The 27,525-nt window shown below is 33.7% G+C and overlaps 1 protein-coding gene across 1 annotated transcript; it reads right to left on the bottom strand.

The window, feature by feature from the left end:
- Nucleotides 1–350: 350 nt before the first annotated feature.
- Nucleotides 351–27,504, bottom strand: LOC132745313 (intermembrane lipid transfer protein Vps13-like). The gene is made up of 18 exons (XM_060734203.1): nucleotides 27,425–27,504; nucleotides 26,688–26,819; nucleotides 25,941–26,074; nucleotides 25,013–25,145; nucleotides 24,168–24,290; nucleotides 17,195–17,307; nucleotides 15,019–15,169; nucleotides 13,927–14,061; nucleotides 13,101–13,182; nucleotides 7,334–7,403; nucleotides 6,695–6,803; nucleotides 5,984–6,103; nucleotides 4,893–5,026; nucleotides 4,002–4,083; nucleotides 3,329–3,442; nucleotides 2,620–2,695; nucleotides 1,865–2,028; nucleotides 351–524 (listed from the first exon to the last, which is right to left on the bottom strand). Exons 2-18 carry the CDS (start codon nucleotides 26,799–26,801, stop codon nucleotides 351–353), a joined length of 2,028 nt encoding a protein of 675 aa, XP_060590186.1. The 5' UTR covers nucleotides 26,802–26,819; nucleotides 27,425–27,504.
- Between the last annotated feature and the right edge of the window lie 21 nt (nucleotides 27,505–27,525).

Below are 27,525 nucleotides of genomic sequence, written 5' to 3'. Positions count from 1 at the left end.
GTCGCTGACACGGCTTGAGCCTACAGTGTTGAGAGGTAAATGGTCAGAAGTTAAGGAACTTATCAGAGCCTTTAGGTATTGGCTTGAGCAAATGTTTGAGGTAATGGCTTGGGCACAAATACATTGAGTACTGGTCATTCATATTTAAAGGTTTAGAATAGTTATTTTGTATCTTTATGAATCAATATGGACACTTAGGTAATAATAAAGACAATACCAAAATTAAACCAAAATGTTTATTCTCCAATCAATGAAGCCAGTTACCAATGTGTTTATAGATAGACATGTTAAATTATGATTGCAGATTTACAAATATTAATTTGCAAAATGTTAATTTAGTTTAATTTAGTTTACCTCTTAATTCCTTCAAAAGAGCTGCTAGCAAAGTCGATAACACCACTTGTAGGTCTGGTTACCACGCCAACCAGACCTTTACCCACGCCCTTAAAGAATCCCTCCACTCCTTCTTTCTTGGCACCTTCGATAGGCTTCCTCACAATTCCTGTGACTCCATCAAACACACCCTAATTATATAATATACACATATTATAAACCATTCAACAAATTTTCTAACCACAGAAAAATGAGTGTTGGTGCACCACACTATAACTACCGTATTCCGGACAAGTTGCTAGAATGATTAAATGCTAAAATCTTGCCTTTTCGCCCAACAAAATGCACTTTAAGATATCTTATTCATCTCTCCCCACACTGTTTTATACTATTTTACAACTCTGGAGGTTTGTTGCTTTAAACAAGAGGACAACGATGGCCCTGAATAGCTCACCTGATCATAAATTCTCTATATGTCAGAAATAAATAGTCTCAATAGGCACTATCCAAAACAACAACAACTGCAAGGCGAGACACGTATTTATTGGTACACAACTGAGGAGTAAACATTCGTAATTACAATAATACTTCTTCTATTACAAAATAATTTTCTTTAAACACTCCCTTAAACATGTGTATTCTATTTTTAAAAAATAAAAACATCTTTCAATCGAAAATGGGTTTGCGTTTAAAGTTAAAAATTTTGAAAAATTTTTTTCAAAGCCAAAAAATGTTTTTTAATCCCTGACGGAAAACGGGAAAAATTTAAACTAATTTCTTTATTCCCGAAATAAAGGCCGCCCCCTTTCTTTTCATTATTTTTAAAAAAAAGGAGGAACGTGTTTCCTAGCCTACAATGCTTAATTGGGAAAAACCCCCACTATTTTTAGAAAAAATTGAACAATTTAAAAAAGTTCAGACATTTCCTCTTAAAATTTTAACAAATAAAATTATAAAAACATTTTGAAAAAAGTTTTTGAATTTTTTTAAATTTGTTAAAAGACGTTACCAAACGGAGTCTCTGGTTTTAACTGACCACAATCGTAAAGTACCACCCCGGGCAATTTTTCACTTGACCAAACTGGTTATACCAGTTTTGATATCGCACCTGTTGAGACAACAGTTCTCCGTCTATACGATGTAACGCGGAGAACTACATATATTGTATACGGAAAGTAACCACAAGGTAATAAAGTAAAAATTTTGGTCATCTGATATCAAATTCAATCCAGCTTCTACTAATGTGTATTTGTTTCAAATTTAAAAAAATTAAAAAAAGTAATTAGGATGTTTTTTTCATTCCTTTTGGTTAAGTTTTACATCACACCAACACAGTATAGGTCATATGGCAACTTTCCAGCATTACATGGGGAGGAAGACCAGGTGCCCCTCTGAGCATAATTCAGGCAAACGCAGGCACCTGAAAAGAGCCACCGACGTTCCGTAAGCTAGCTAGATTAACTAAGCTTTCTCACATGAAGGAATCAGAAGACACTTGTGGGAATTAAGGATGTATTTATGACATACTCACCATGACTAGACCTTTACCACCACGGGCAAAACCTTCACCAACATTTGCCGGTCTTTTGTTCATTGCCTCTCGTCTTTTCTTCTGGTACTCGTCATCTAGTGTTAGAGCCGCCAGACCTTTACCTAGGGTACCAGTGATCCTAGATACAGCACCAGCAGCGCCGCCTGGTAACATAACATGGAGGGTGATAAATCTTGTAAACAAACTTAAAGTAATTTTTGATTAATGCCAAATCTTTAAGATTAACATAGTCACCATTTGATTTTTCTTACTTCCAGGAACCAGGGTAAGTAGAAATGATCAAACATTTATTTATTTTGGTTGGCTTTACCCCATGCCAACACTATTGTAGGTAATATACTTAACTGGTGGAGTAATACCTAAGGTGTGTTATTTCCTGCACAAATGGACACCTGAGTATAACCACTGACATTCCATAAGCTAGCTGAATACCTTTCTCACATGAAAGGAATGACCAAACAAGAAATTATTTGTCTGATACATACTGGGCAGGCTGTCAAGCAGTTTACCAGTCCTACTTGCCTTCACTTTTGCAAGGAAATGATAACTTATGTACATGCCAGAGCAGAGGTACAGTGCCCCTGACCATAGATGGGATTTCATGATAAAAGTGACTTGCACTGGCAGGCAATCAAACCAGTTTGCCCAATTCACGGCCTAAGGCTTAACCTATTGAGCTAACTGGACAGTATAAATCACATCTAAACCACATTATTATGTAAGTATATACATACCAACAGCATGTCCAAACAAGCTTCTCACTCCTAGAGCTAGACCTTCAGCAAATTCCTCTGGACCTTGTATAGCACCCTGTAAATAATATACATTAATTGATAATTGCCAAATCAGGATACAAGAGTCAATTATAAATTTTTGTTTAGAAGGATTTTACTGAGGGTATTTGAAATGATAAGACTTGAATATTTTCTGAGTTTTTTTACCAATTGATGGAGGTCTGGACAAATACTAATGTGCAAATTTTCAGATCATAATTCCTTACACTTTTTTGCAAAATGACCAAAAAATAATTAGCGTTGCAATGCTTTTCTCTGAAATCGGGCAAAGAGTCACATAAAAAATCAATATTCAATTAACCTTTTAGTATATTTCTTTATCAAACACATGTGCCGATTTTATGACTCCATAAAAATAGTATTGCTCGCACAATATAATTTTATTCAACTCGCGCAATAAATTTAGTATTGAACTTACGCTGATTCAATATCCTCTATTTATTATCCTTTGCAGATTTTTTCCATTTTGAATGATTTACTTGATCTATTTAAGAATTTCAAATTTTGTTTCTCGGCTTTTTGACCTCAGTGGAGCTCGTTAATAATGTTATAAAAATTATGTTTTACATAGATTATACCACTTTATAAGCTTCAAAACGAGAATGGTCTTAATTTGTGAGAATGAATGAAATTCAAATTTCAAACCTACCTGGTAAGGTTCATAGAAAAGATCTTCTAGACCCTCTGCCATACCACGTAACAGACCAAACGGATTACCTAGAACATCTAGACCCAATACCAGCACATACATCTGTTTTATTGCCTGAAATCAACAAAGAAACAACTTTTTTAATTATGAGACAATTGAACAATAAACTGTTCAACATGACATTCAAGTTTAAAACATGAATGTAGGACAAAACCCCACATGTCAAAACCCCACACCTCAAAATTGTATAGAGTGGACAAAACACCACATTAAATATAATACACAAAACAACTACTTGCAAATGTATTTCATAAATAGCCTGTTCTAGGTCCAGAAAGTACCTTGCGGTTAGGGTAATAGCATATAAAACCCAGGGATTAAGGGTTCAAGCCATACAGAGGTAACAACCACATTTCCTCACACCAGTAAGATATTACCACTGGTAAGCTAAAGGGAGACAATTTGGAGTTATAATAGCTTTAAGCTTTCAATGCAATCATACAAATATGTTCAAATCAAAATGTCTTGCTTTTCATCTCAAAACTCTCAATGCAATATTTTTTCCCTGTGTATATAGGAGTATATTTCCCTTATTTTATCCATTTTATTTCATTTTGTCTATAGTTTCTCAGCAAGCAAAATTTAATTAATGTACAGATGGCCAATGACTTACCTGTCCAGCATAATGTGTGGTCATTTCACCAACCAACATTTTATTGTTGTAGAATGTATGTTGTCTTTCAAAGAAACCAAGTCTGAAAATTAAACACAAAACCCTTGCAATTAAAGGTCCTAGGATTGTAAGCTGTGTGGATTCAACCTTCAGGGGCAAGCAATAATGATTTTTATCCATGAAGTTCAGAGTCCATAAATTTGTTGAAATTACATAGCTTCATCATTTAAATTATCATACACTACAACTATTTTACCATTTATTATACATGATGAGTGATTTGATACCTAAAAAACTATTAACTTTGTACTTGTTTGTATGGTAGCAGCAGGGGCGGCAAAATCAATTGTCCGTATTGCACAGGTTGTCCCACATCCTGGCATTTAACAAGGACAATATCAAATCTTATAAATGCTAGCAGTATCAATGTAACATCTGGCGAGCCTTCAACAAAATTCCTTATGTTTTTGCGTATCTTTTTACGCAAATTATGACTTACGCAAAACGTAAATTTACGTTAGTTGAGTTTCACTAAACAGAACGTGCAATTTACGCATAAGTAATAAGTGATCCTAACTTTACGTTTAAACTTATGCAACTGCTTAGCTAAGAAAGTTTAGTGAAACGCAAATAAATACTAAGTTCTGCTTATGCAAAAAGTTACACTCAATCGAGTTATGATAATGTTAGTACCTTGATGAAACGCACGCTGGGCGTCCTTGACAGACTTCCTTGTTTTACCTGATTCTATACTATCAGCTGGTTATTGCTAGTATTGTGATGCTGATCCCATCAACTTAAAATGAATTGTTCCAAAACAAAAGGGGGACCAGTCAATATCATAAATACAGCTCAGTAAAGGCTCGATTAAAATTAATTTTTAGAACATACTTGAAGACAACATCCTGTACGTCTGTGAGGACGACGCCCACAGATTGTAAGAACACATTAATCACGTTAGAATGTAACTGTGTTGGTCTACCGTCACCTCCTCCACCACCTTGTAGGGAAAAGCTCAGATGTACCTGTTAGTATATAATAATAATTCTGTAATAATGCAGTTAACACGTGTCTCACGCACTCTTTTAAATCTTTAAATAAATAAAGGTAATAAAAAAATAATATTGAACGACCTTGTTTTTATGTTTGTCTGGTTTTTACGCCAATTGCATCACAGGTTCAATCATATCATGCCAATCAGTCTACCAAATTAATTTACCAGTTATTAAAAACTCATTCAATTCAATTAAGATTAATAATATCTGTCATATTTTGCGGTTCGGATCGGAATATCCGTCCTGAGGTGACCCGCCCATGGGCAGGTGACCGAGGGACGGATATTCTGATCCGAACCGCAAACATGTCAGATATTTTTTCTTGCATATTCTACCATATTCCATTATATATTAAATTCTTTATCTTTATTTTCAATGAAAATTTATATTATTACAACCGTAACTACTTTCTTACAACAGCGTATGAATTACAACTTCATAATATGTAATGGTAAAATGACGTCATCCTAACTGTGCCATTGTGCAGCACAAGACTCATCTGGAACCCCCTATGCCCGATGAAATTTCTGGCATGGGTAAAACTCACAGAAACGCCAGTCTGATATGCAAGAAAATATTATATTACATTTTGTATTTTTTTCTGTATTTTCCCATTTTAAGTGTCCCTGTTCATCTATGTAACATTTTCAACTTTGATGGTTTTAGGCTTTTGGACCCCAGTGGAGATCTTGCCAGAAATGTTTCGAAGTTACATTAAAAAAAACTCTAAATGTTTGGCTAAAATAGCATGTCATGAAACTCTTAGTCTCTAAATTTGTAGTCAATGTTACCAGTGGATCACTACATTCATTATGTAGGTAAGAAGGGTGTAGGGTAAATATAGTATATAGTTTTACCTTTGACTTCTTGGCCATGAAATACCCCGTTAGAAGGATCTAGGGTCAATATATACAATTATAGTATTACCTTTATAGGTGAAAGATGAAGATAATCATAAAACATTTTTTGTTCACTAGCTAACGACACGCCCATCGTCGTGATCAAATCTTTCTCTGTTCTCTCTATATCCTCTTCCATAAGTTGTTTCTGTGACGAAAAAATATATACAAATGAGCTGTCATGACAAAACCAACATAATGGGTTTGTGACCAGCATGGATCCAGACCAGCCTGCGCATCCGCGCAGTCTGATCAGGATTACCAACTCTATTACAAGTAGAGAAACTGATAGCGAACAGCATGGATCCTGATCAGACTGCGCGGATGGGCAGGCTGGTCTGGATCCATGCTGGTCGCAAACTCATCATGTTGGTTTTGTCATGACACGGCTCAAATATATTTCTTTAACAGCCCTTACAGCCATAAATATGACATTTACACACCTCACAACAAAACAATGTTTTCAATGCTTTTGAGAAATCTTTCATTTTCAAGATTTTTTTTTACTATTCTACTATCCTATTCTTAAAGTGGTCTTAGAAATCGGCATACTCTAGTATCCTATCCTTTAAGTGGTTTTAGAAATGTGCATTCTTAACAATACATACTCTACTATCCTATCCTTAAAGTGGTTTTAGAAACACTTGACAATACTTTGACTATTTAAAACACTGCCTTAATCTTCACAAAATCTAGCATAAATCTGGAGGGCATGTTGTTTTAATGTTGCTATGATTACCTCTTGATCTCGTGAAGCCTCCTGGTCAGAACTGAACAAGTCTAGAATATTGTTAAGGAATCCTTGATCTACTTTTACTTGCATCTCTTGTATTAGCACCTTAAAATATCTGGAAAAAAATATATCAAAATTTGATAAGTCTCTAGAATACTTTCTCTAAGATCAGTACTGTTAAATCATTATTATTTGAGTGGCATGCTTTTTGCTTTTTGTGGATATATATGCATATTTTGACTTTCTTTTGGTACTTTACCTAAACTGCAAGTCTGTTTGCAATGCATAAATTACTTTCTTCATTTCACAAGAGTGGCGGCATGGCTGAGTGGTCTACATGTCCGATTAGAGCTTTAAAGACTGCTGGCCACGTGGGTTCAAACCCTTTCAGTGGCAAGCCGTTGTTCCTTGTGCTATAAAGACTGCTAGCCACATTGGTTCAAGACTGCTAGCCACCTGGGTTCAGACCCTTTCAGTGGCAAGCCGTTGTTTCATGAGCAAGAGACTTTACACTTATAGCTCAGTACTGGTTGGTTTCAGGAAGGGATTCAAGAGTGTTGAAATAAGCTAACAGCTTCTAACACAATTAAAATTAGTATACACTAAAAAATACGCATATTGACACTTCAATGTCACGGAACTTACTTCATTTGTGATATATTACTATGCTCGTGTTTCCTCAACATCATACTGATCTCTGTGAATGGTTTTGGAACTGAAACATAAAACAATGGTATTTTATATTACAATAAAATTATATTTTCAAAAATTTAGCAAAACAAGAATTTGTAACAGAGTTACCAACGTCCCCCGCCTCGGGGAAGTTTTATATGAAGCATAAAATTGTGCTATTTCAAAAGATTGAGGTATGGATTTCAGGACTTTCAGTCCAAAATTATGATCAATGCTAGATCTGCAAATGCAACAATAAATTTATTAAAGAAATACTAGTAAAACTAGAACTGCCACTATCATGGCGTGAATACCCCCGCATACCACTTTGTCAGAATCAACAGTGGCCATTTAGAGCTCAAGGACAACCTCCCTGCCAAATCTGAGGTTACTAAGCCAGTGCATTGCTAAGTTATGTATTCTACATGCTTCAAATGTGAAAATGTCAAAATCAATACACTGCGGACAGGCATTCTTTAGCAATTGAGAAGAAAAGCTTTTTTTTATCAAGGTCCCTGTGTCCTTGACCTTTGACCCAGTGACCTCAAAATCAATAGGGGTCACCTTATAGTCATGATCAACATCCATGCCAAATATGAAGACTGTGGGTCAAAGGAATCTTAAGTTAATGGGTGGACAAACTTTTTGAAGTCAAAGTCCCTGTGACCTTGACCTTTGATCCAGTGACCTCAAAATCAAAAGTGGTCATCTACTAATCATGACTAACCTCCATTCCAAATATGAAGACTGTGGGTCAAAGGAATCTAAAGTTATTGGGCGGACAAGCTTTTTATAGTCAAGGCCCCTGTGACCTTGACCTTTGACCTGGTGATCTCAAAGTCAATAGGGGTCATCTACTAATCATGACTAACCTCCATGCCAAATATGAAGACTGTGGGTCAAAGAAATCTAAAGTTATTGGGCAGACAAGCTTTTTGAAGTCAAGGCCCCCGTGACCTTGACATTTGACCTGGTGACCTCAAAGTCAATAGGGGTCATCTACTAATCATGACTAACCTCCATGCCAAATATGAAGACTGTGGGTCAAAGAAATCTTAAGTTATTTGGCGGACAAGATTTTTGAAGTCAAGGCCCCTGTGACCTTGACCTTTGACTTGGCAACCTCAAAGTCAATAGGGGTCATCTACTAATCATGACTAACTTGCATGCCAAATATGAAGACTGTGGGTCAAAGGAATCTTAAGTTATTGGGCGGACAAGATTTTTGAAGTCAAGGCCCCTGTGACCTTGACCTTTGACTTGGTGACCTCAAAGTCAATAGGGGTCATCTACTAATCATGACTAACCTCCATGCCAAATATGAAAACTGTAGGTCAAAGGAATCTTAAGTTATTGGGTGGACAAGCTTTTTGAAGTCAAGGCCCCTGTGACCTTGACCTGGTGACCTCAAAATCAATAGGGGTCATCTACTAATCATGACTAACCTCCATGCCAAATATGAAGACTGTAGGTCAAAGTTATCTTAAGTTATTTGACGGACAAGCTTTTTGAAGTCAAGGCCCCTGTGACCTTGACCTTTGACCTCAAAATCAATAGGGGTCATCTACTAATCATGACTAACCTCCATGCCAAATATGAAGACTGTAGGTCAAAGGAATCTTACGTTATTGGGCGGACAAGCTTTTTCAAGTCAAGGCCCTTGTGACCTTGACCTTTGACTTGGTGACCTCAAAGTCAATAGGGGTCATCTACTAATCATGACTAACCTCCATTCCAAATATGAAGACTGTGGGTCAAAGGAATCTTAAGTTATTTGGCGGACAAGCTTTTTATAGTCAAGGCCCCTGTGACCTTGACCTTTGACCTGGTGACATCAACGTCAATAGGGGTCATCTACTAATCATGACTAACCTCCATGCCAAATATGAAGACTGTGGGTCAAAGAAATCTAAAGTTATTGGGCGGACAAGCTTTTTGAAGTCAAGGCCCCTGTGACCTTGACATTTGACCTGGTGACCTCAAAGTCAATAGGGGTCATCTACTTATCATGACTAACCTCCATGCCAAATATGAAGACTGTGGGTCAAAGGAATCTTAAGTTATTGGGCGGACAAGATTTTTGAAGTCAAGGCCCCTGTGACCTTGACCTTTGACTTGGCGACCTCAAAGTCAATAGGTGTCATCTACTAATCATGACTAACTTGCATGCCAAATATGAAGACTGTGGGTCAAAGGAATCTTAAGTTATTGGGCGGACAAGATTTTTGAAGTCAAGGCCCCTGTGACCTTGACCTTTGACTTGGTGACCTCAAAGTCAATAGGGGTCATCTACTAATCATGACTAACCTCCATGCCAAATATGAAAACTTCAGGTCAAAGGAATCTTAAGTTATTGGGTGGACAAGCTTTTTGAAGTCAAGGCCCCTGTGACCTTGACCTGGTGACCTCAAAATCAATAGGGGTCATCTACTAATCATGACTAACCTCCATGCCAAATATGAAGACTGAAGGTCAAAGTTATCTTAAGTTATTGGACGGACAAGCTTTTTGAAGTCAAGGCCCCTGTGACCTTGACCTTTGACCTGGTGACCTCAAAATCAATAGGGGTCATCTACTAATCATGACTAACCTCCATGCCAAAAATGAAGACTGTAGGTCAAAGGAATCTTAAGTTATTGGGCGGACAAGCTTTTTGAAGTCAAGGCCCTTGTGACCTTGACCTTTGACTTGGTGACCTCAGAATCAATAGGGGTCATCTACTAATCATGACTAACCTCCATGTTAAATATGAAGACTGTGGGCAAAAGGAATCATAAGTTATCGGGCGGACAACCTTTTTAAATCAAGGCCCCTGTGACCTTGACCTTTGACCTGGTGACCTCAAAATCAATAGGGGTCATCTACTAATCATGACTAACCTCCATGCCAAATATAAAGACTAAGGGTCAAAGGAATCATAATTTATTGGGCGGACAAGAAAAAACCAATGGACAGCTGGACAGCCGGACAGACAAGCTGATTCCAGTATACCCCCCACAACTTTGTTGTGCGGGGGTATAATGAAACAGGTAAATTAAAATTCTATCATGTTAACCTTTGACCTCTTAGTGTGACCTTGACCTTGGAGGTAGGGGTGCAGGTGTTGTGCATGACATATCGTCTTATTAATATTACTATTTGTACCAAGTATTTTCAAAATCCCTATAACAATGTAGAAGTTATAGATAAGACACAAAATATATCCTAATACAGACTATGACAATCTTGACCTATAAGTGTGACCTTGGAGGTAGGGACCCATGTTTTGCGCCTGACATATCATCTTATTATTGAGATTATTTGTGCAAAGTATTTTTAAAATCCCAGGTTATGGACTGGACACAAAATATACTCTATAACAGACTATGTAAATCTTTGACCTCTATGTGTGACCTTGAGCTTGGAGGTAGGGATACATGTGTTATGCATGACATATCATCTTATCATTGTGACTATTTGTGCCTAGTTATTTCAAAATCCTGAAGAAGTTCTAGATCAGACACAAAATATACCCTAAAACAGACTATGTTAACTTTTGACCTCTAAGTGTGACCTTGAACTTGGAGGTAGGGATGCAGGTGTTGCGTAAGACACATTGTCTTATTATAGAGACTATTTGTTGCAAGTATTTACAAAATCCTTTGATCTATGAAAAAGTTATGGACTGGACACAAAATGAACCCTGTAAAAGGCTATGTTAATCTTTGACCTCCAAGTGTGACCTTGACCTTAGAGGTAGGTGACCGGTTGTTATGCATGACACATCATCTCATTATTGTGAACAATTGTCGCAAGTATTTACAAAATCCTTTCAAAGATAAGAAAGTTATGGACCGGACACAACATATACTATCAAATAGACAATGTTGACCTTGAATGAGCAAGTGCGACCTTCACCCTGGAGGTAGGGGTCTGGTTGATGTGCATGACACATCTTCTTATTATAACAAACATTTGTGCCAAGTTATTACTGATTCCTTTGATAAATGAAAAAGTTATGGACCGGACACAAAATATACCCTGTAATAGACTATGTAAACATTTGTCCTCCAAGTGTGATCTTGACCTTGGAGGTAGGTGACCGGTTGTTGCGCATGACACATCGTCTCATTATTGTGAACAATTGTGGCAAGTATTTACAAAATCCCTTCAAAGATAAGAAAGTTATGGACCGGACACAACATATACCATCAAATAGACAATGTTGACCTTGAATGAGCAAGTGCGACCTTGATCTTGGAGGTAGGGGTCTGGCAAGACACATCTTCTTATTATAACAAACATTTGTGCCAAGTTATTTCAGATTCCTTTGATAATTGACAAAGTTATGGACCGGACACGAAAGTGTGACGGACAGAAGGATGGACAGACGGACGGACGGAGCCTATTTCTATATCCCCCTTTTTTCTTTGAAAAGGCCGGGGACAATAAATATTACCCCTTAGCCTGGTGGGAGGGCTCACATATGACTTTGAAAATAGTTTGGTACCAGGCCACAAGTCGGTTGTTAATTCTTTTTGCATTTCGAGAAAATTGGATGAAATTGAAAAGTTAAGCAGCCAAAATTTTTGTATATGTTTTTCCTGTCAAAATAACATCATGGCACTCTTGTACTTTAAATTATTCCTATTTATAACACAATACATGTACATCTTCATCTAAAATATTTATATTTTTTTGGTTGGGTCTAACATCGAAATAACACTTTAAAGTCATATCCTGACTTTCCAGCTTGGCTGATGGAGGAAGACTTTAGGACTGGTGGCCTGCCTTGCATTATTTCAGGCATGAACAGGCAACTGAGTAGAACTAGAAAAATTCAAGCTATATATATATATGCAAATGTATATATATCCAAAATACAATTATCAAAGTTAACAAGAGCTGTCGGTAGGACACCACCGCTCGATTATTCTAAGTGCTTGATAGTAAAAAAGCCTTGATAATGTAAATTTTTCTAATAAGGGTAAAATTTTTCTTTAAATCCTTATGACAGATATAGGCCTTGGTGAGAGTCCTATTATGCTCTAAAAGAAAAGTATAAAATTTCAACTTGTTTCAAAGCCATATGTCAAAGGACTTCGAAAATATTTGAGGTATTACAAAAACTTAAATGTAAATTCTAAGTCAAAAAAGGGGCATATTCTGTCAAAATGCTTGATACAGTTACCTCCCCCTGTCTACAGGTTGGGGTCATGATGATGAACTAGTGTGCAAAGTTTCAAAGCCATATGTCAATGGACTTTGAAAATATTTGAGGTATTACAAAAACTTAAAAGTAAATTCTAAGTCAAAAAGGGGCATAATTCTGTCAAAATGCTTGATACAGTTACCTCCCCCTGTCTACAGGTTGGGGTTATGATGCTCAACAAGTGTGCAAAGTTTCAAAGCCATATGTCAATTGACTTTGAAAATATTTGAGGTATTACAAAAACTTTAAAGTAAATTCTAAGTCGAAAAAGGGGCATAATTCTGTCAAAATGCTTGATACAGTTACCTCCCCCTGTCTACAGGTTGGGATCATGATGGTGAACAAGTGTGCAAAGTTTCAAAGCCATATGTCAATAGATTTTGAAAATATTTGAGGTATTACAAAAACTCTAACATAAGTGGTTACGCCAACGCTCGGGTGACTACAATAGCTCTACTTATTCTTATCGAATAGTCGAGCTAAAAAAGTCATCAAAGTTAAAAAAGTCTTTAACAAAACTATATAACTGTTATATAATGTTTATATTACCACTTTCAGCAGCAACAGATTTTGGAGGTGGCATCGGTGATATAACTGTAGGGAACACTGATCCTGCCACCTGGTTATCCAGCTACAAACATACAAATATACATTTGTATATAATTATTCTATTTAACATTTCCTTTAAAATGTCTTATTAAAAAAAAGCTTATTTTTTATCACATGATTTCTTTATTTAATTTAGAAATTACATCTTTTTTTTAAGAATATTTCTCTATTTAATTTAGAAATTACATCTTTCTTTTTAAGAATATTTCTCTATTTAATTTAGAAATTACATCTTTTTTTATAGAATATTCATCTTTTTTTTTATAGAATATTTCTCTATTTAATTTAGAAATTACATCTTTTTTTTATAGAATATTTCTCTATTTAATTTAGAAATTACATCTTTTTTTATAGAATATTCCTCTATTTAATTTAGAAATTACATCTTTTTTTATACAATATGTTTTTTATATAAAAATGTTCGATCAATATTAAAATAACAGATCAGACACTTTTTCTTCTGTATCCTAACTTTACAATATCCGACTTGTTTTCTGACACATTAATTTTGTCAACTTTTTTAACCATTAGCCTGCTGGTGACAAATGATTCTTACTTAATCACTATTCTTTTATCACAATTCAATATCTGAATTCTTTTTTTTACAAAGTGATTTCTTCTATAATTTGGTTTTAAATAACAACATTCTTATTTTAATGTACAGTGACATTCCTATATTTTTTAGTAACACTGTTTCAATACTTTGAAGAGCAGTCTAAAAGTAGACCAAAAATACACACAGATTTCAACAAGTGCCGACACATACCTGTACCCTGTTTATTTTAGCATGGAACTGGACTTGATGTGGGGACGTCTTGTACTGTACCCAGATACCGTCCTGGAAACTGCGCCGGATCATACGCTTATTTGGTTTGAACATCATCATATCTTTAAAGTTAACCTGTATAATAAGATATTATAAAATACATAATTATAGTAGTTCGATTTGTTTTGTTCTGTTGGTTTAAAAACCAGTTTTAACAATATTTCAGTATGACAAGCTTAAAGTACCATAAGTACCACAGAAAATGGTTTGCACCAGTACATATATATACCAAGCAACACAGCAAAATGGTTTGCACCAGTACATAATATATCCATTCTTAAAGTGTATAAAGCTACATCTCTGCTGCCTACAGTTTACAATTTTTTTTTTGTATTTTGAAATATGTAGGTTTATTTCCCTTTAAGCAAATGTAGCATTGGAATTATTCTTTTAAAATTCAAACAAAGATATTGCATTATTTACCACCATATTTCTACTGCATGATTATTGCATGATTATTGCATGATTATTGCATGATTATTGCAGTAAGGGCAATTGTTGCATATTTTGACCTCTTTTTGGAAATTTACCTAGTTTGCAATGTGAAAATTACTTTTTCTTTGTTCACTTCACAATGTTTTACTCTAAAATACATTTTTTAAACTTTTCACTAAAATAAGCATGAATCTAGAAGCATACTGCTTTAACAGTAATCATGTGAGAATGGCTTTTCTGAGAATCTTGCCTCAAATCCTTTTTTTCTCCTTTTTTTTTGTATAACAAATGGTGTATAAATAGGAAATTGATATCAATTTTGAGTGCATTGTTGTAGAATTATGCAAGTTTCGAGTTCAAAATGTGTAGGAATATAATTGCGAAAGGCCAATATGCAAATAAGAAAAAGCATTGATAAAAATATGTTGAACTTCATTGAGGGTAGAAATAATTTTCCTGATGTTATTTGGTTTATTGATGTTAAATTATATTATGACCCATTTGTTTTTAATGCTGTGCATACATCTTGCAATAGTGTGTATGATCACCCTATGCTTGATAGGGAATAGTGTGAAGCGTGTTAGAATATGTTTTTACCTCCATTTTGTCAATACGTAACATATCTGGGGGAGTATGTCCACCTAACTTCTCTGTTTCATATTTCTGGTATGCTGCCTCCAGGGCCAAACAATTCTTCAAGTTAAATGCCTTGTATCTCTTCCTCTTCTCTTCCCAGATTATACCAGAACTAAAATATACCAGATTATACCAGAACTAAAATATAACAGATTATACCAGAACTAAAATATACCAGATTATACCAGAACTAAAATATACCAGATTATACCAGAACTAAAATATACCAGATTATACCAGAACTAAAATATACCAGATTATACCAGAACTAAAATATACCAGATTATACCAGAACTAAAATATACCAGATTATACCAGAACTAAAATATACCAGATTATACCAGAACTAAAATATACCAGATTATACCAGAACTAAAATATACCAGATTATACCAGAACTAAAATATACCAGATTATACCAGAACTAAAATATACCAGATTATACCAGAACTAAAATATACCAGATTATACCAGAACTAAAATATACCAGATTATACCAGAACTAAAATATACCAGATTATGCTAGAACTAAAATATACCAGAGTATACCAGAACTAAAATATACCAGATTATACCAGAACTAAAATATACCAGATTATACCAGAACTAAAATATACCAGATTATACCAGAACTAAAATATACCAGATTATACCAGAACTAAAATATACCAGATTATACCAGAACTAATATATACCAGATTATACCAGAACTAAACTATAGCAGATAATACCAAAACTAAACTATAGCAGATTATACCAGGACTAAAATATACCAGATTATACCAGAACTATAATATACCAGATTATACCAGAACTAAAATATACCAGATTATACCAGAACTATAATATACCAGATTATACCAGAACTAAATATACCAGATTATACCAGAACTAAAATATACCATATTGTAACAGGATTAAAATATACCAGATTATACCAGAACTAAAATATACAAGATTATACCAGAACTAAATACACCAGATTATACCAGAACTAAAATATACCAGATTATACCAGAACTAAAATATACCAGATTACACCAGAACTATAATATACCAGATTATACCAGAACTAAAATATACCAGATTATACCAGAACTAAATATACCAGATTATACCAGAACTAAAATATACCATATTGTAACAGGACTAAAATATACCAGATTATACCAGAAATAAAATATACAAGATTATACCAGAACTAAATACACCAGATTATACCAGAACTAAAATATACCAGATTATACCAGAACTAAAATATACCAGATTACACCAGAACTATAATATACCAGATTATACCAGAACTAAAATATACCAGATTGTAACAGAACTAAAATATACCAGATTATACAAAAACTAAAATATACCAGATTGTAACAGAACTATAAATATACCAGATTATACCAGAACTATAATATACCAGATTATACCAGAACTAAAATATACCAGATTATACCAGAACTAATATATACCAGATTATACCAGAACTAATATATACCAGATTATACCAGCACTAAACTATACCAGATTATACAAGAACTAAAATATACCAGAGTATAGCAGAACTAAAATATACCAGAGTATAGCAGAACTAAAATATACCAGATTATACCAGAACTAAAATATACCAGATTATACCAGAACTAAAATAAAACAGAGTATACCAGAACTAAACTATACCAGATTATACCAGAACTAAAATACACCAGATTATAGCAGAACTAAAATATACCAGAACTTAAATACATCAGATTATATCAGAACTAAAATAAACTGGATTATACCAGAACTAAAACATACCAGATTATACCAGAACTTAAATATACCAGAGTATACCAGAACTATAATATACCAGAGTTTACTAGAACTAAAATATATCAGATTATACCAGAACTAAAATATACCAGATTATGCCAGGACTAAAATATACTAGATTATACCAAAACTAAAATATACCAGATTTTACCATACCAAAAATACATCGGATAATACAATAACTTTATTATACCATAACTTAATATACTAGATTTTACTGCTGCATTTTTATCTATTTTTGCATTTCTTTAGGGTTACTTAATTTCTACAATAAACCATCTCCTTATCAATTGAGTCAAATCAGGAACATATTACAACATACCTTGTTATTCCAAGGAAGGCCACCTCTTGTTGTTTATAGTTGTTTACCAAGGAGAGTCCCATTCCTTGAATGTTTAAGTTGATCTCCTGCTCTATTCTCTCTAATTCTCCAGCCTGTAATATCACAACAACAACAACAATAAATTTATAATTCATGATAAAACTACTAACACACTAAATGTTCTCAAAGTTATAGAATTACTATGCTTTTTGCCAAGTAAATGAAGTTGACTATTGTGTCAACATCTGAAAAGTCTCAGGACAACCAATACATTTATTTAATAATAGATGTATCAACACATTATAGTTTTTTACCAAGTCACACAATCATATCTTAATAGATTCATAAAATCATGTCATCACATTCTTATAAAATAATGTCATCATAGTTCAATATATATTTATTAAATAATGTCATCAAATATTCATAAAATTATGTCATCATATCTTAATATATTTGTTAATAATGTCATCATAACTTAATAGAATCATAAAACCATGTCCAAATGCTCATAAAATCATGTTTTCATATTTCAAAACATTCATTAAATAATGTCACCATATCTTCATTAAATCATGTCATCATATTTCAATATATTTGTTAAATAATGCCATCATATCTTAATAGAATCATAAAATCATGTCATCAAATTCTCATTAAATCATGTCATTATAATGCTCATAGTATTATGTCATCATAGTTCAATAATTCATTAAATAATGTCATCATATCTTCATAAAATAAGTCATAATATTTCAATATATTCATAAAGTCATGTCATCACATCTAAATGTCATCACATTCATAAACTCATGTTATCACATTCTCATAAAATCATGTCATCATATTTCAATATATTCATTCAATAATTTTATCCTATCTACATAAAATCATGTCATCATATCTTATTTATTCATAAAATCAAGTCATCACATCTTCATAAAATCATGTCATCATATCTTAATTAAATCATGTCATCATATTTTAATATATTCATAAAGTCATATTATTATACCATTATGTATTCATAAAAATTGTGTATAAAAACTGTGACTATTATTTCATTTGTTATATTTTTAAAGTAAGTATATTTGTAGGAGATTTAAAAGTATTAATTATTTACTAATAGAAAATGGAAGTTTTAGTGCCAAACTAAATTTGATCCCACTAAAAGATGACAAGGTCTCCCCCACATTCCACTTTTGTCAATCTACGGACATAAGATGTGACTTCAGGACAGACGAAGAAAGGCAAATCTATATCTATATGACACGCCCCTAAGTGGGGGCATAAAAAATGTTGACTTCTTTTGTACAATTATTTTTATCATACAGACATGTATCTGCATTTGAAAAAAAAGTGACAAGTTCCATAACTCTGCTGATTCTATCACACAAGATAAAAGTAAAGTTAGACAACACTCTAAGAACCAAAATCATTTACTGGTTTCATATATAAAATTAAATTAGCGAAAGGGGAGAAATGGTTTTATGATAATAAAATTCTTGAAGTTGTAAGCAATTTTAGTTATGTAGGTGTAACATTAACACAACAGTTGTCCTTAAACAGAATGGCTAGTGAACAAGCGTCTAAAGCAAAAAGAGTACTTATTTCTATACTTACGCAATTATATGACTACGGACAGTTACCCCCAAAAGTATTTTTTAATATTTTTGACACAAAAATTAGTCCTATTTTACTTTATGGATCAGAAATATGGGGTATACACAAGTTAGTACAGCCAGAGTTAGTGCATAACTATGCATGTAAAAGATATTTATGTGTGAAAGAAAAAATAATTAATGCAGGTGTCCTAGGTGACTGTGGGAGATTTCCTATGTTTATAAATTCTGCTAAAAGAGCTGTAAGATATTGGTGTAAAATACTTAAAATGGGTGAACACAGATTAGTTAAAAAATGCTATTTTATGCAGTTGTTTTTGGATAGTACGGGGCAAACTAACTGGTGTACTGGTATTCGTAATTTATTATGTAAAAATGGTTTTGGCTACATTTGGTATAATCAAACAGTCAATAATGAAGACTATTTCATAAATTCTTTTGTACAAAAATTAAAGGACCAATATCTACAAGAATGGCAAACAATTATAAATGATAGTTCTAAATTGTATGCGTATAGACAGTTTAAATGCAATATCGAACATGAATATTACTTAACCGTAGTGACAATTAGAAAATTCAGAAATGCTCTTGCCAAACTTCGGTTGTCCTCCCATGATTTAGAAATTGAAAAAGGTAGATACCAGAATATTTTAAGAGAACAAAGGATATGTAAATTATGTCACGAAGCAATTGGAAATGAATATCATTTTGTTTTAGTTTGTAAAAAATTGTCTTTGATTAGAGAAAAATACATTGACAAAAAATTCTTTAATAATCCTAATAATCATAAATTTAATGTTCTAATGTGCTCTCGCTCTGATAATGTTATAACAAATTTAGCTATGTATGCATATTATGCATTCAAAGAGAGAAATGATATATTAAGTAAAACAGATACTGACAGTTAGAAATCATTAGGATATACTTACTATATTGTTGAGATCACATTCTTAGAATCATTTTCTATGTTATAACACAGATACTTAAATTTGAAATTATTATTATAAAATATTTGAGAATATGCTTATAATATCATGAATGTTACTTTTAGGTATTGTTTAGTTTGTTGTTTTCAATTTTGAATACGTTTGTACAGTGAAGAGATATATGGATTTACTTTTCATTTCGGGCAATGTTGTACAAAGCTTAAGACTGATCAAAACACTATTGCCTTTTATGTTAAGGCTATAGTATGTTTTCCTTATTTTGCAATGAATAGCCATAAGTGAAGATCTTATGTTTTGTTTTTCGTTAAGATCGACACGAATTTTGGTAAATTATTCAATAATAGTTCTGTGTGTTTCAATATAAACATTATTAGGAATTACATTGATCTGTACTGACACCAGTCAAGAAATTATATGTAAATGTATATATTGTTGTAATGGGCCGGTGGCCAATATCAATAAATAAATTGTCATTGTCATTGTCATATAAAAAATAAAGATTCTTAGATGTGAAATAAATTATTTGAATTCCTTTCAAAATAATGGCATTTAAAACATTAAATAAGTTAATTAGTTTTGTTCTAAGAACAATATTCTCAGACTTTATAACTAAAAGCAGAAAAAAATTTAATATAATTTAAGGAGTGAATAGAATTATTTTTTCCTCTACTATTTAAGTACTATACAATCTACAAACAAGGGTGCCATAGTCACAAAATACGCCCGTTTACGAAAGCTTTAGATGGAGATGGGGGCATTATGGATAAGTGTTATCTAGCAAGCAAGTTTTTATTCTTGGCACTGTGTTGTTAAATGAACCTTAAAACAAATCAGTAGGGAAGATATGCACAGGATGTGTGACCTTGACCTTGGTCGCAGGGACCTGAATTTTATGCACGGCACTCAGCCTCACAATGATGAACATTTGTGCCAAATTATATTGAAATCCCTCTATGCATGTAGAAGTTTTGCTCCAGACAAGCGTTTTTCTATGAGCTCTAACTGTGACCTTCACCTTTGACCTAGAGACTTGGTTCATGTGCAGGGCACTACGTCTCATGGTGGTGAACAATTCTATAAAGTAACATTAAAATTCCTCCATGCATGTAGAAAATATGCTCCGGACAACATCTGGATATTTAATCATCTCCAGTGACCTTGACCTTGCAAATATTAACCTAAATTAAATGTGTCACACCTGTAGTCATGATAGTTACCATTTGTGCTACAATCCATCAATAAATGATGACTAAATGGTCCCTATACACATCTTCAAATTTTTATCTGAACTTTGACCTCTATGTGTAACATTGACTTTGGTCGCAGAGATCTGAATTTTGCGTGCGACACTCAGCCTCACAATGGTGAACATTTGTGCCAAGTTATATTGAAATCCCCCTATGAATGTAGAAGTTTTGCTCCGGACAAGCGTTTTTCAATAAGCTCTAAGTGTGACCTTGACCTTTGACCTGGAGACCTGGATCATGCATGGAGCAATACATATCATGGTGGTGAACATTTCCATAAAGTATTATAAAAATTCTTCCATACATGTAGGAGATATGCTCCAGACAAAATCTGGATATTTCACCATCTTTAGTGACCTTGACCTTGCATATATTGACCTAAAGTACATGTGTCACAGCCGTAGTCATGATAATGACCATTTGTGTTACAATCCCTCAATAAATGATGATTAAATCGTCCCTATACACATCTTCATATTTTTATCTAAACTTTGACCTCTATGTGTGACCTTGACCTTGGCCGCAAGGACCTGAATCTTGCGCGCGACACTCCGCCACACAATGGTGAACATTTGTGCCAAGTAATATTGAAATCCCTCTATACATGTGGAAGTTTTGCTCCAGACAAGCATTTTTCAATGAGCTCCAAGTGTGATCTTGACCTTTGACCTAGAGACCTGGTTCATGTGCGTGACACTTCTCTTCATAGTGGTGAACATTTCTATGAAGTTTCATGAAAATCCCTCCATACATGTAGGAGAGCTGAACTGATATTTACTTGAAAATTAAAATATAATTAAATTTCTATGAGAAAGTATTTACATTTGATAAGGTAATTACTGTATGATCTTTATGAACAAATACCAAGTCTACAGAACACCATAGTTATCACAGTTAAGAATCTTGACCAATGAATGAAACATGTGTAAATAAATGTTACATTCTTTAGAACATACTCAAGTCCAAGAAAGAGGATTATTTTATGCCCTTTGATTAAATTCTATTTTTAGAATTGAAAGTGAAAGTAGATCAAGGGGAGTAATTGTGTAAGTCATTTATGAACAAAGTAATAACTTTGTTGTCGCCCTTTGGTTAAATTCTATTTACAAAATCTGGATATTTCATCATCTTTAGTGACCTTGACCTTGTATATATTGACCTAAATTATATGTATCACAGCCATAGTCTTGATAATGACCATTTGTGTTACAATCCCTCAATAAATGATGACTAAATGGTCCATATACACATCTTCATATTTTTATCTGAACTTTGACCTCTATGTGTGACCTTGACCTTGGCCGCAAGGACCTGAATCTTGCACGCGACACTCCGCCTCACAATGGTGAACATTTGTGCCAAGTGATATTGAAATCCCTCTATACATGTGGAAGTTTTGCTCCGGACAAGCATTTTTCAATGAGCTCTAAGTGTGACCTTGACCTTTGACCTAGAGACCTGGTTCATGTGCGCGACACTGCTCCTCATAGTGGTGAACATTTCTATGAAGTTTCATTAAAATCCCTCCATACATGTAGGAGATATGCTCCGGACAAAATTGGACGCCGCCCGCCCGCCCGCCAGGGGCGTTCCCATAATACGTCCCGTTTTTCAAACGGGCGTATAAAAACTATTACAAAAGAAAAGGTACCACTATGTTGAGTAAGATACTGCTATCAGTTAACAAAACCAGTGACCTTGACCAGCAATTGTGACCTTTCACCTTGTGACCTAGTTTTGAATCTCTACGATAATTTCTTCTAAGGAAGACAGAATTTTGTTCTAAAAATAACCTAGTGTTCTAAAAATAACTTATATAACTAAGTCTTTCCTGTCTAAAAATTTTAAGATTATTCACAAAGCAAACACTACAATGAAAGAAGATGGTGTAACAAAAAACAAAAGACTAGTGCTCGTCAAATAGCTGACACACGTCAAATTGTAGTACAATAAACTCGTGTAAAAAAACTCGGCACTACAAAACAACACAAGATGCAAGAATATCATTTTATAATACTGTATATCCATTATGAATCAGCACCTGGGTAGAACCATTAATGTTTTGTATGCTAGCTCGACAGCATCCTAACATATGAAAGAATCCAAAGTCCCTGGCTGGATTCAAACCCACCATGGTGAGGGGCAAGTGGTTTGATGTTGCACTTCAGATTGTTTTTGAAGTAAAGTGGTTTGGGTAAGGATGCCCTAAAAATCTATAAAATTGTTTTGTTCAAATATCTATTAGTATTTGATGCTATCTTTCAATTTAGAAAAAAGTCTTGCATCTGTTTTTAAAGATAAAACAAAAATAAACAACCTGCGACTTTTTATATAACTGAAATCAACAAAGCTAAACAAATATAAATAACTGTCATACTTTTGATAAAACAAATTCAATACATCAAAATATGAATACGGGCAGAGATGTAAATATCTATGTCTCTGATCAGGGGACAAAATTCTTAATGTAATTCCCATTTCTCGGATTAGGGGACAAAATTCTTAATTTAATTTCCATGTCATAAAGAAGTCTCAATTTTTAAAACTTTCTCACTCAGTATTTAAATATCTACTCAATTTTTTGATTACTGAACTGGCTAGAATTGACTTTTTGTTACTATTTGTTTGTATCATTGAGTTTTATGTCACACCAACACAGTATAGGTCATATGACGACGTTCTAGCTTTACTACTGGAGGAAGACCTCAGGTGCCCTTCTATGCATTATTTCAGGCACAAACAGGCACCAGAGTAGAACCATCGACGTTTCGTAAGCTAGCTGGATAACTTCCTCACATTAATGTTATTATTTGAGCATGTAAAAAAATTTTAAAAAGAAATGACCAATAATTTTGGAACATGCAGGAATACTGGGAAATAGGAACATCACAAAATGATACTATAAATAGAAAACCAATCAGCTACTTGTGGAATAAAGTAACTATAAATAACTGACCAATCACTCGCTGAATCATGCATGAATACAGGAACTATTATTAACTGACCAATCATCTGCTGGAACATGCAGGAACACAGGAAATGTGATAACAATAAAATGTTACTATAAATAACCAGCCAATCATCTGTTGGAACATGCAGGAACACAGGAAATGTGATAAAATAAAATGTTACTATAAATAACTGACCAATAACTTACCTCTTGAGCAATGGTTGCTAGAGCAAGGTCATGAGTGAACAGAAGAACTCTCTGCATGCCATTGAGGAAAGAAACCCAGTAAACTTTTGTGTCCGAATTGAAGAATACTTCTCCTATACCATCCTGTACAATAAAAGAAATACAGAATTGAGCCGTGTCATGACAAAACCAACAATAGCATCGATCCAGACCAGCCTGCGCATCCGCAGGATCAGGATCCATGCTGTTCGCAATCAGTTTCTCTTCTTGTAATAGGGTTTGTAAGCGAACAGCATGAATCCTGATCAGACTGTGCAAATGCGCAGGCTGGTCTGGATCCATGCTGGTCGCAAATGCATTATGTTGGTTTTCTCATGACACGTCTCAAACTATTAAAATAATCTTAATATCACGGCTCATTTAAGGAGAAATAATAGCTTTGTTAAGTTCAAATTATGATCTTATCTAATTTAATTTGCTCTCGTATTCTGATGTCAAGCGACAGCGTTAAAAACATCAGTTATGAAACACTGAAATTCATTTTACTGTTATCATAAATGCACACATAATTTGGCTCTTTAGGTAGAGAAAGTCCTTAGATGTCCCTCTGTGCATACTTTAATGCACAAGAAGTACACGTCCTTATATTAAATGTACTTTAATAACATGATCCTCAAATATCAAAATAACTATTGAAGAATACAAACCAAAGCAGTGAGCGGTAAGTAATCAACCTTAATCATTCAGACATTAAGGTAAGCCCCTTCTATTGTCAATTTAGAGTAAAAATTAAGGCCAATTAAACATTTTGTCTTTCACATTTAACAATCAGTGCCCTAACGGTATCTATTTAAAGTAAAACAGACCTGAGAAAGATCATTTTTCACGTCTTTCTTCTCGCCACAAGTCCAAAGTATTTCCCTTTTGCCAATAGAGTCCTCCCATGTATACAAGCCTACCATTGAAGGTCCCATTACATGGACTGGTCTACCGGATCCACTAGAAAAGAATAATGACACTGTTAAAATATCACTTAACCAGTCTACTGCATCCACTAGAAAGGAATTAAGAAAAATAATTGTTTATATTCACACAGACACTTTATTGTTGGCTATCTTCAACAGGATATTTCTTAAAAAAGTTGGTCAAGCCAATTCAAGAAACTGGTAACTACTTTGTCACTTTTACAATAGTTTTATTTATTAATTCATTTTGTTCCTTATTCCTTCTATTTCCTCAAGATTTGTTTTTTAGAACACTGATATCAAAAGCCATAAATAACTTTAAATTGAACACTACTGACATTTGAAAATCATACAAATCATACTGTTTAATTCATTAAATAACTTTAGATATTCATTCTTATCAATATTTTTATTATTATGTTTATCTATATTTCTATTTCCTTACTTTTCTCATTTGATTTATTTATTTTAACCAGTTAAACATTTGTTATAATTAGGTCTGGAAAAAATTACTTAAAATTAAACTTCAATATTCAGACTTTCAATATGACATTCAAACAATTTAAGCTTAATTTTGACTTACTTCAGGGAAGGGCCCACGATAATGTTGTTAGAACTTTTGGCCCAACTCTTTTAGATGTAAAATTGATGATTGTGTGTAAAATTGTATATTATTTTGAGTATAATAATACAATAATATATTACTGAACTAAGAACCTGGTCAAGCTAAGTTAAGAAATTTTAACAGGGTAAAGAATGGTTTATTTCAAAATGGCTGAACATAAGGTATTATTTGCAGTCCCCCCAAAAAATGGAATATTGAAATTACCTTTGTTGATATGAAATATTGCACTTGTCAGTTTGGTTTATAATTAGGACGGTTGCCATGCCAGTCTTGTAATTTGTCAAGGTCGTTACTACGGAAGATTCTGTCTCCTGACATTCCACGTTGATACCTCCATACTGAAATATAGCAAATATACCTGACATGTCATGTTTAGTTTATAACAATATATCTTAGTATGATTGTTTTGTATATAATCAGTTCAATAAAAACAAACGCTTTTCTTAAGCTTTCGACATTTAGTCTTCTTCAGAAAAAAATCAGTATAGAGAAATAAACATGACAATGAGTGGCAGGGTGGCCAAGTGTGTTTTTTTTTAAATTTATTTTTATTATTTTTTTTCTATGATTGTTTTGGAAGCTACATGTATAAGCTTTTTGAAACACTCTTAAATCCGTTCCTGAAACCAACCAGTACTAAGTTATGAGTGTAAAGTAGCTTGCCTACAGAAAGAACGGCTTGATGTCAACAGGGTCTGAACTCACATGCCCAGCAATCTTTAGAGTGCTAGTCTGATGTGTTAACCACTTGGCCACCCTGCCACTCATGTCATTTTTATTTCTCTATACTGAATTATCATAACATATGTATCGCCTTCAAAATTGACAATACTGGAATGTTAATCAATGCTCATAAATGCCAGTTTTTCCGTAATTGCCAAAGTTTTTCCGTCAAAAAACCTGGTTAAAAATTTTTTTTATAACAAAAATTCCTTCATTTCTAAATTTTACCTCATTATCAAGTTTGAGTAGTGTAGTATGGGGTTTATTGAACAGGAAATGACTTGTACATATATCTGTGTCCTTGACCTTTGTTTGCATTGTCATCTCCTTGCCCGTCTGCATCGGCCAAACTGGAACACACTGAAATATAATTATTACCTTGGTTACACTGTTTTCATTTATCTTACTGTCAAATTTGTTCTGATTTTACTACATTAATCTGTCAGCATTGTTTAATTATCAAATAAGGCTTATCAACAACAATTAAAACTTTATGGCAACATGACTTTTTAGTGTGTGATTTGGTCACATTGACCTGCTTAAAGTAATATGGCAATATCTAAGTTTTACTGGTTGAGAAAGATGTCAGGTATCCTCTGTGCATTTTTTTTTTCAGGGCACAACAAGCAAGCACCTGAATAGAACCACCAATCTTGCATTACTAAGCTTAATATTTTCCTCACATGCAAAATGCACGACTAAAACCCAAAGGAATGAAGGGCAAGTCATTCAGTCAACAATGTAAACAACTGGACTATGGAGGCCCCTCTCCTTACGATACTACAAAAATATTTCAAATGTCACAAATTTGACAAAATTAATGACTAAAGTCCCCTTTGCTATAATAAATGAAATTTCTGTTTCCGACATTTTTATTGTTTTCTATTGTTAATCAACCAATAAGTCCGTATCTTGTATCATTTGTGGCTATAAAATCATGGATATATTTTATAGAACAATTTTACCTCTTTTGATGGTATTTCAATCCAATCACTGTCGGCACTATTTTCTTTACACAACAATGTGTAGGAAGATGTGTTGACCAGCATGTTTGTAAAGGTTTTTA

The sequence above is a fragment of the Ruditapes philippinarum genome, unplaced genomic scaffold (assembly GCF_026571515.1).
Source record: "Ruditapes philippinarum isolate M1 unplaced genomic scaffold, ASM2657151v2 ctg2095_1_1_1_1, whole genome shotgun sequence".
In the NCBI taxonomy this organism is placed as follows: domain Eukaryota; kingdom Metazoa; phylum Mollusca; class Bivalvia; order Venerida; family Veneridae; genus Ruditapes; species Ruditapes philippinarum.
Note: the sequence above shows the minus strand (reverse complement) of the source record. Positions and strands in the feature narration are given on the sequence as shown.

Coding starts and splice junctions, on each gene's coding strand:
- LOC132745313 (XM_060734203.1), bottom strand. CDS start 26,801: ATGCAGACGGGCAAGGAGATGACAATGCAAACAAAGGTCAAGGACACA. Junction 25,146..25,940: donor AATATTTCATATCAACAAAG/GTAATTTCAATA, acceptor ATTCTTTTCTAG/TGGATCCGGTAGACCAGTCC. Junction 14,062..15,018: donor TACGTATTGACAAAATGGAG/GTAAAAACATAT, acceptor CTTATTATACAG/GTTAACTTTAAAGATATGAT.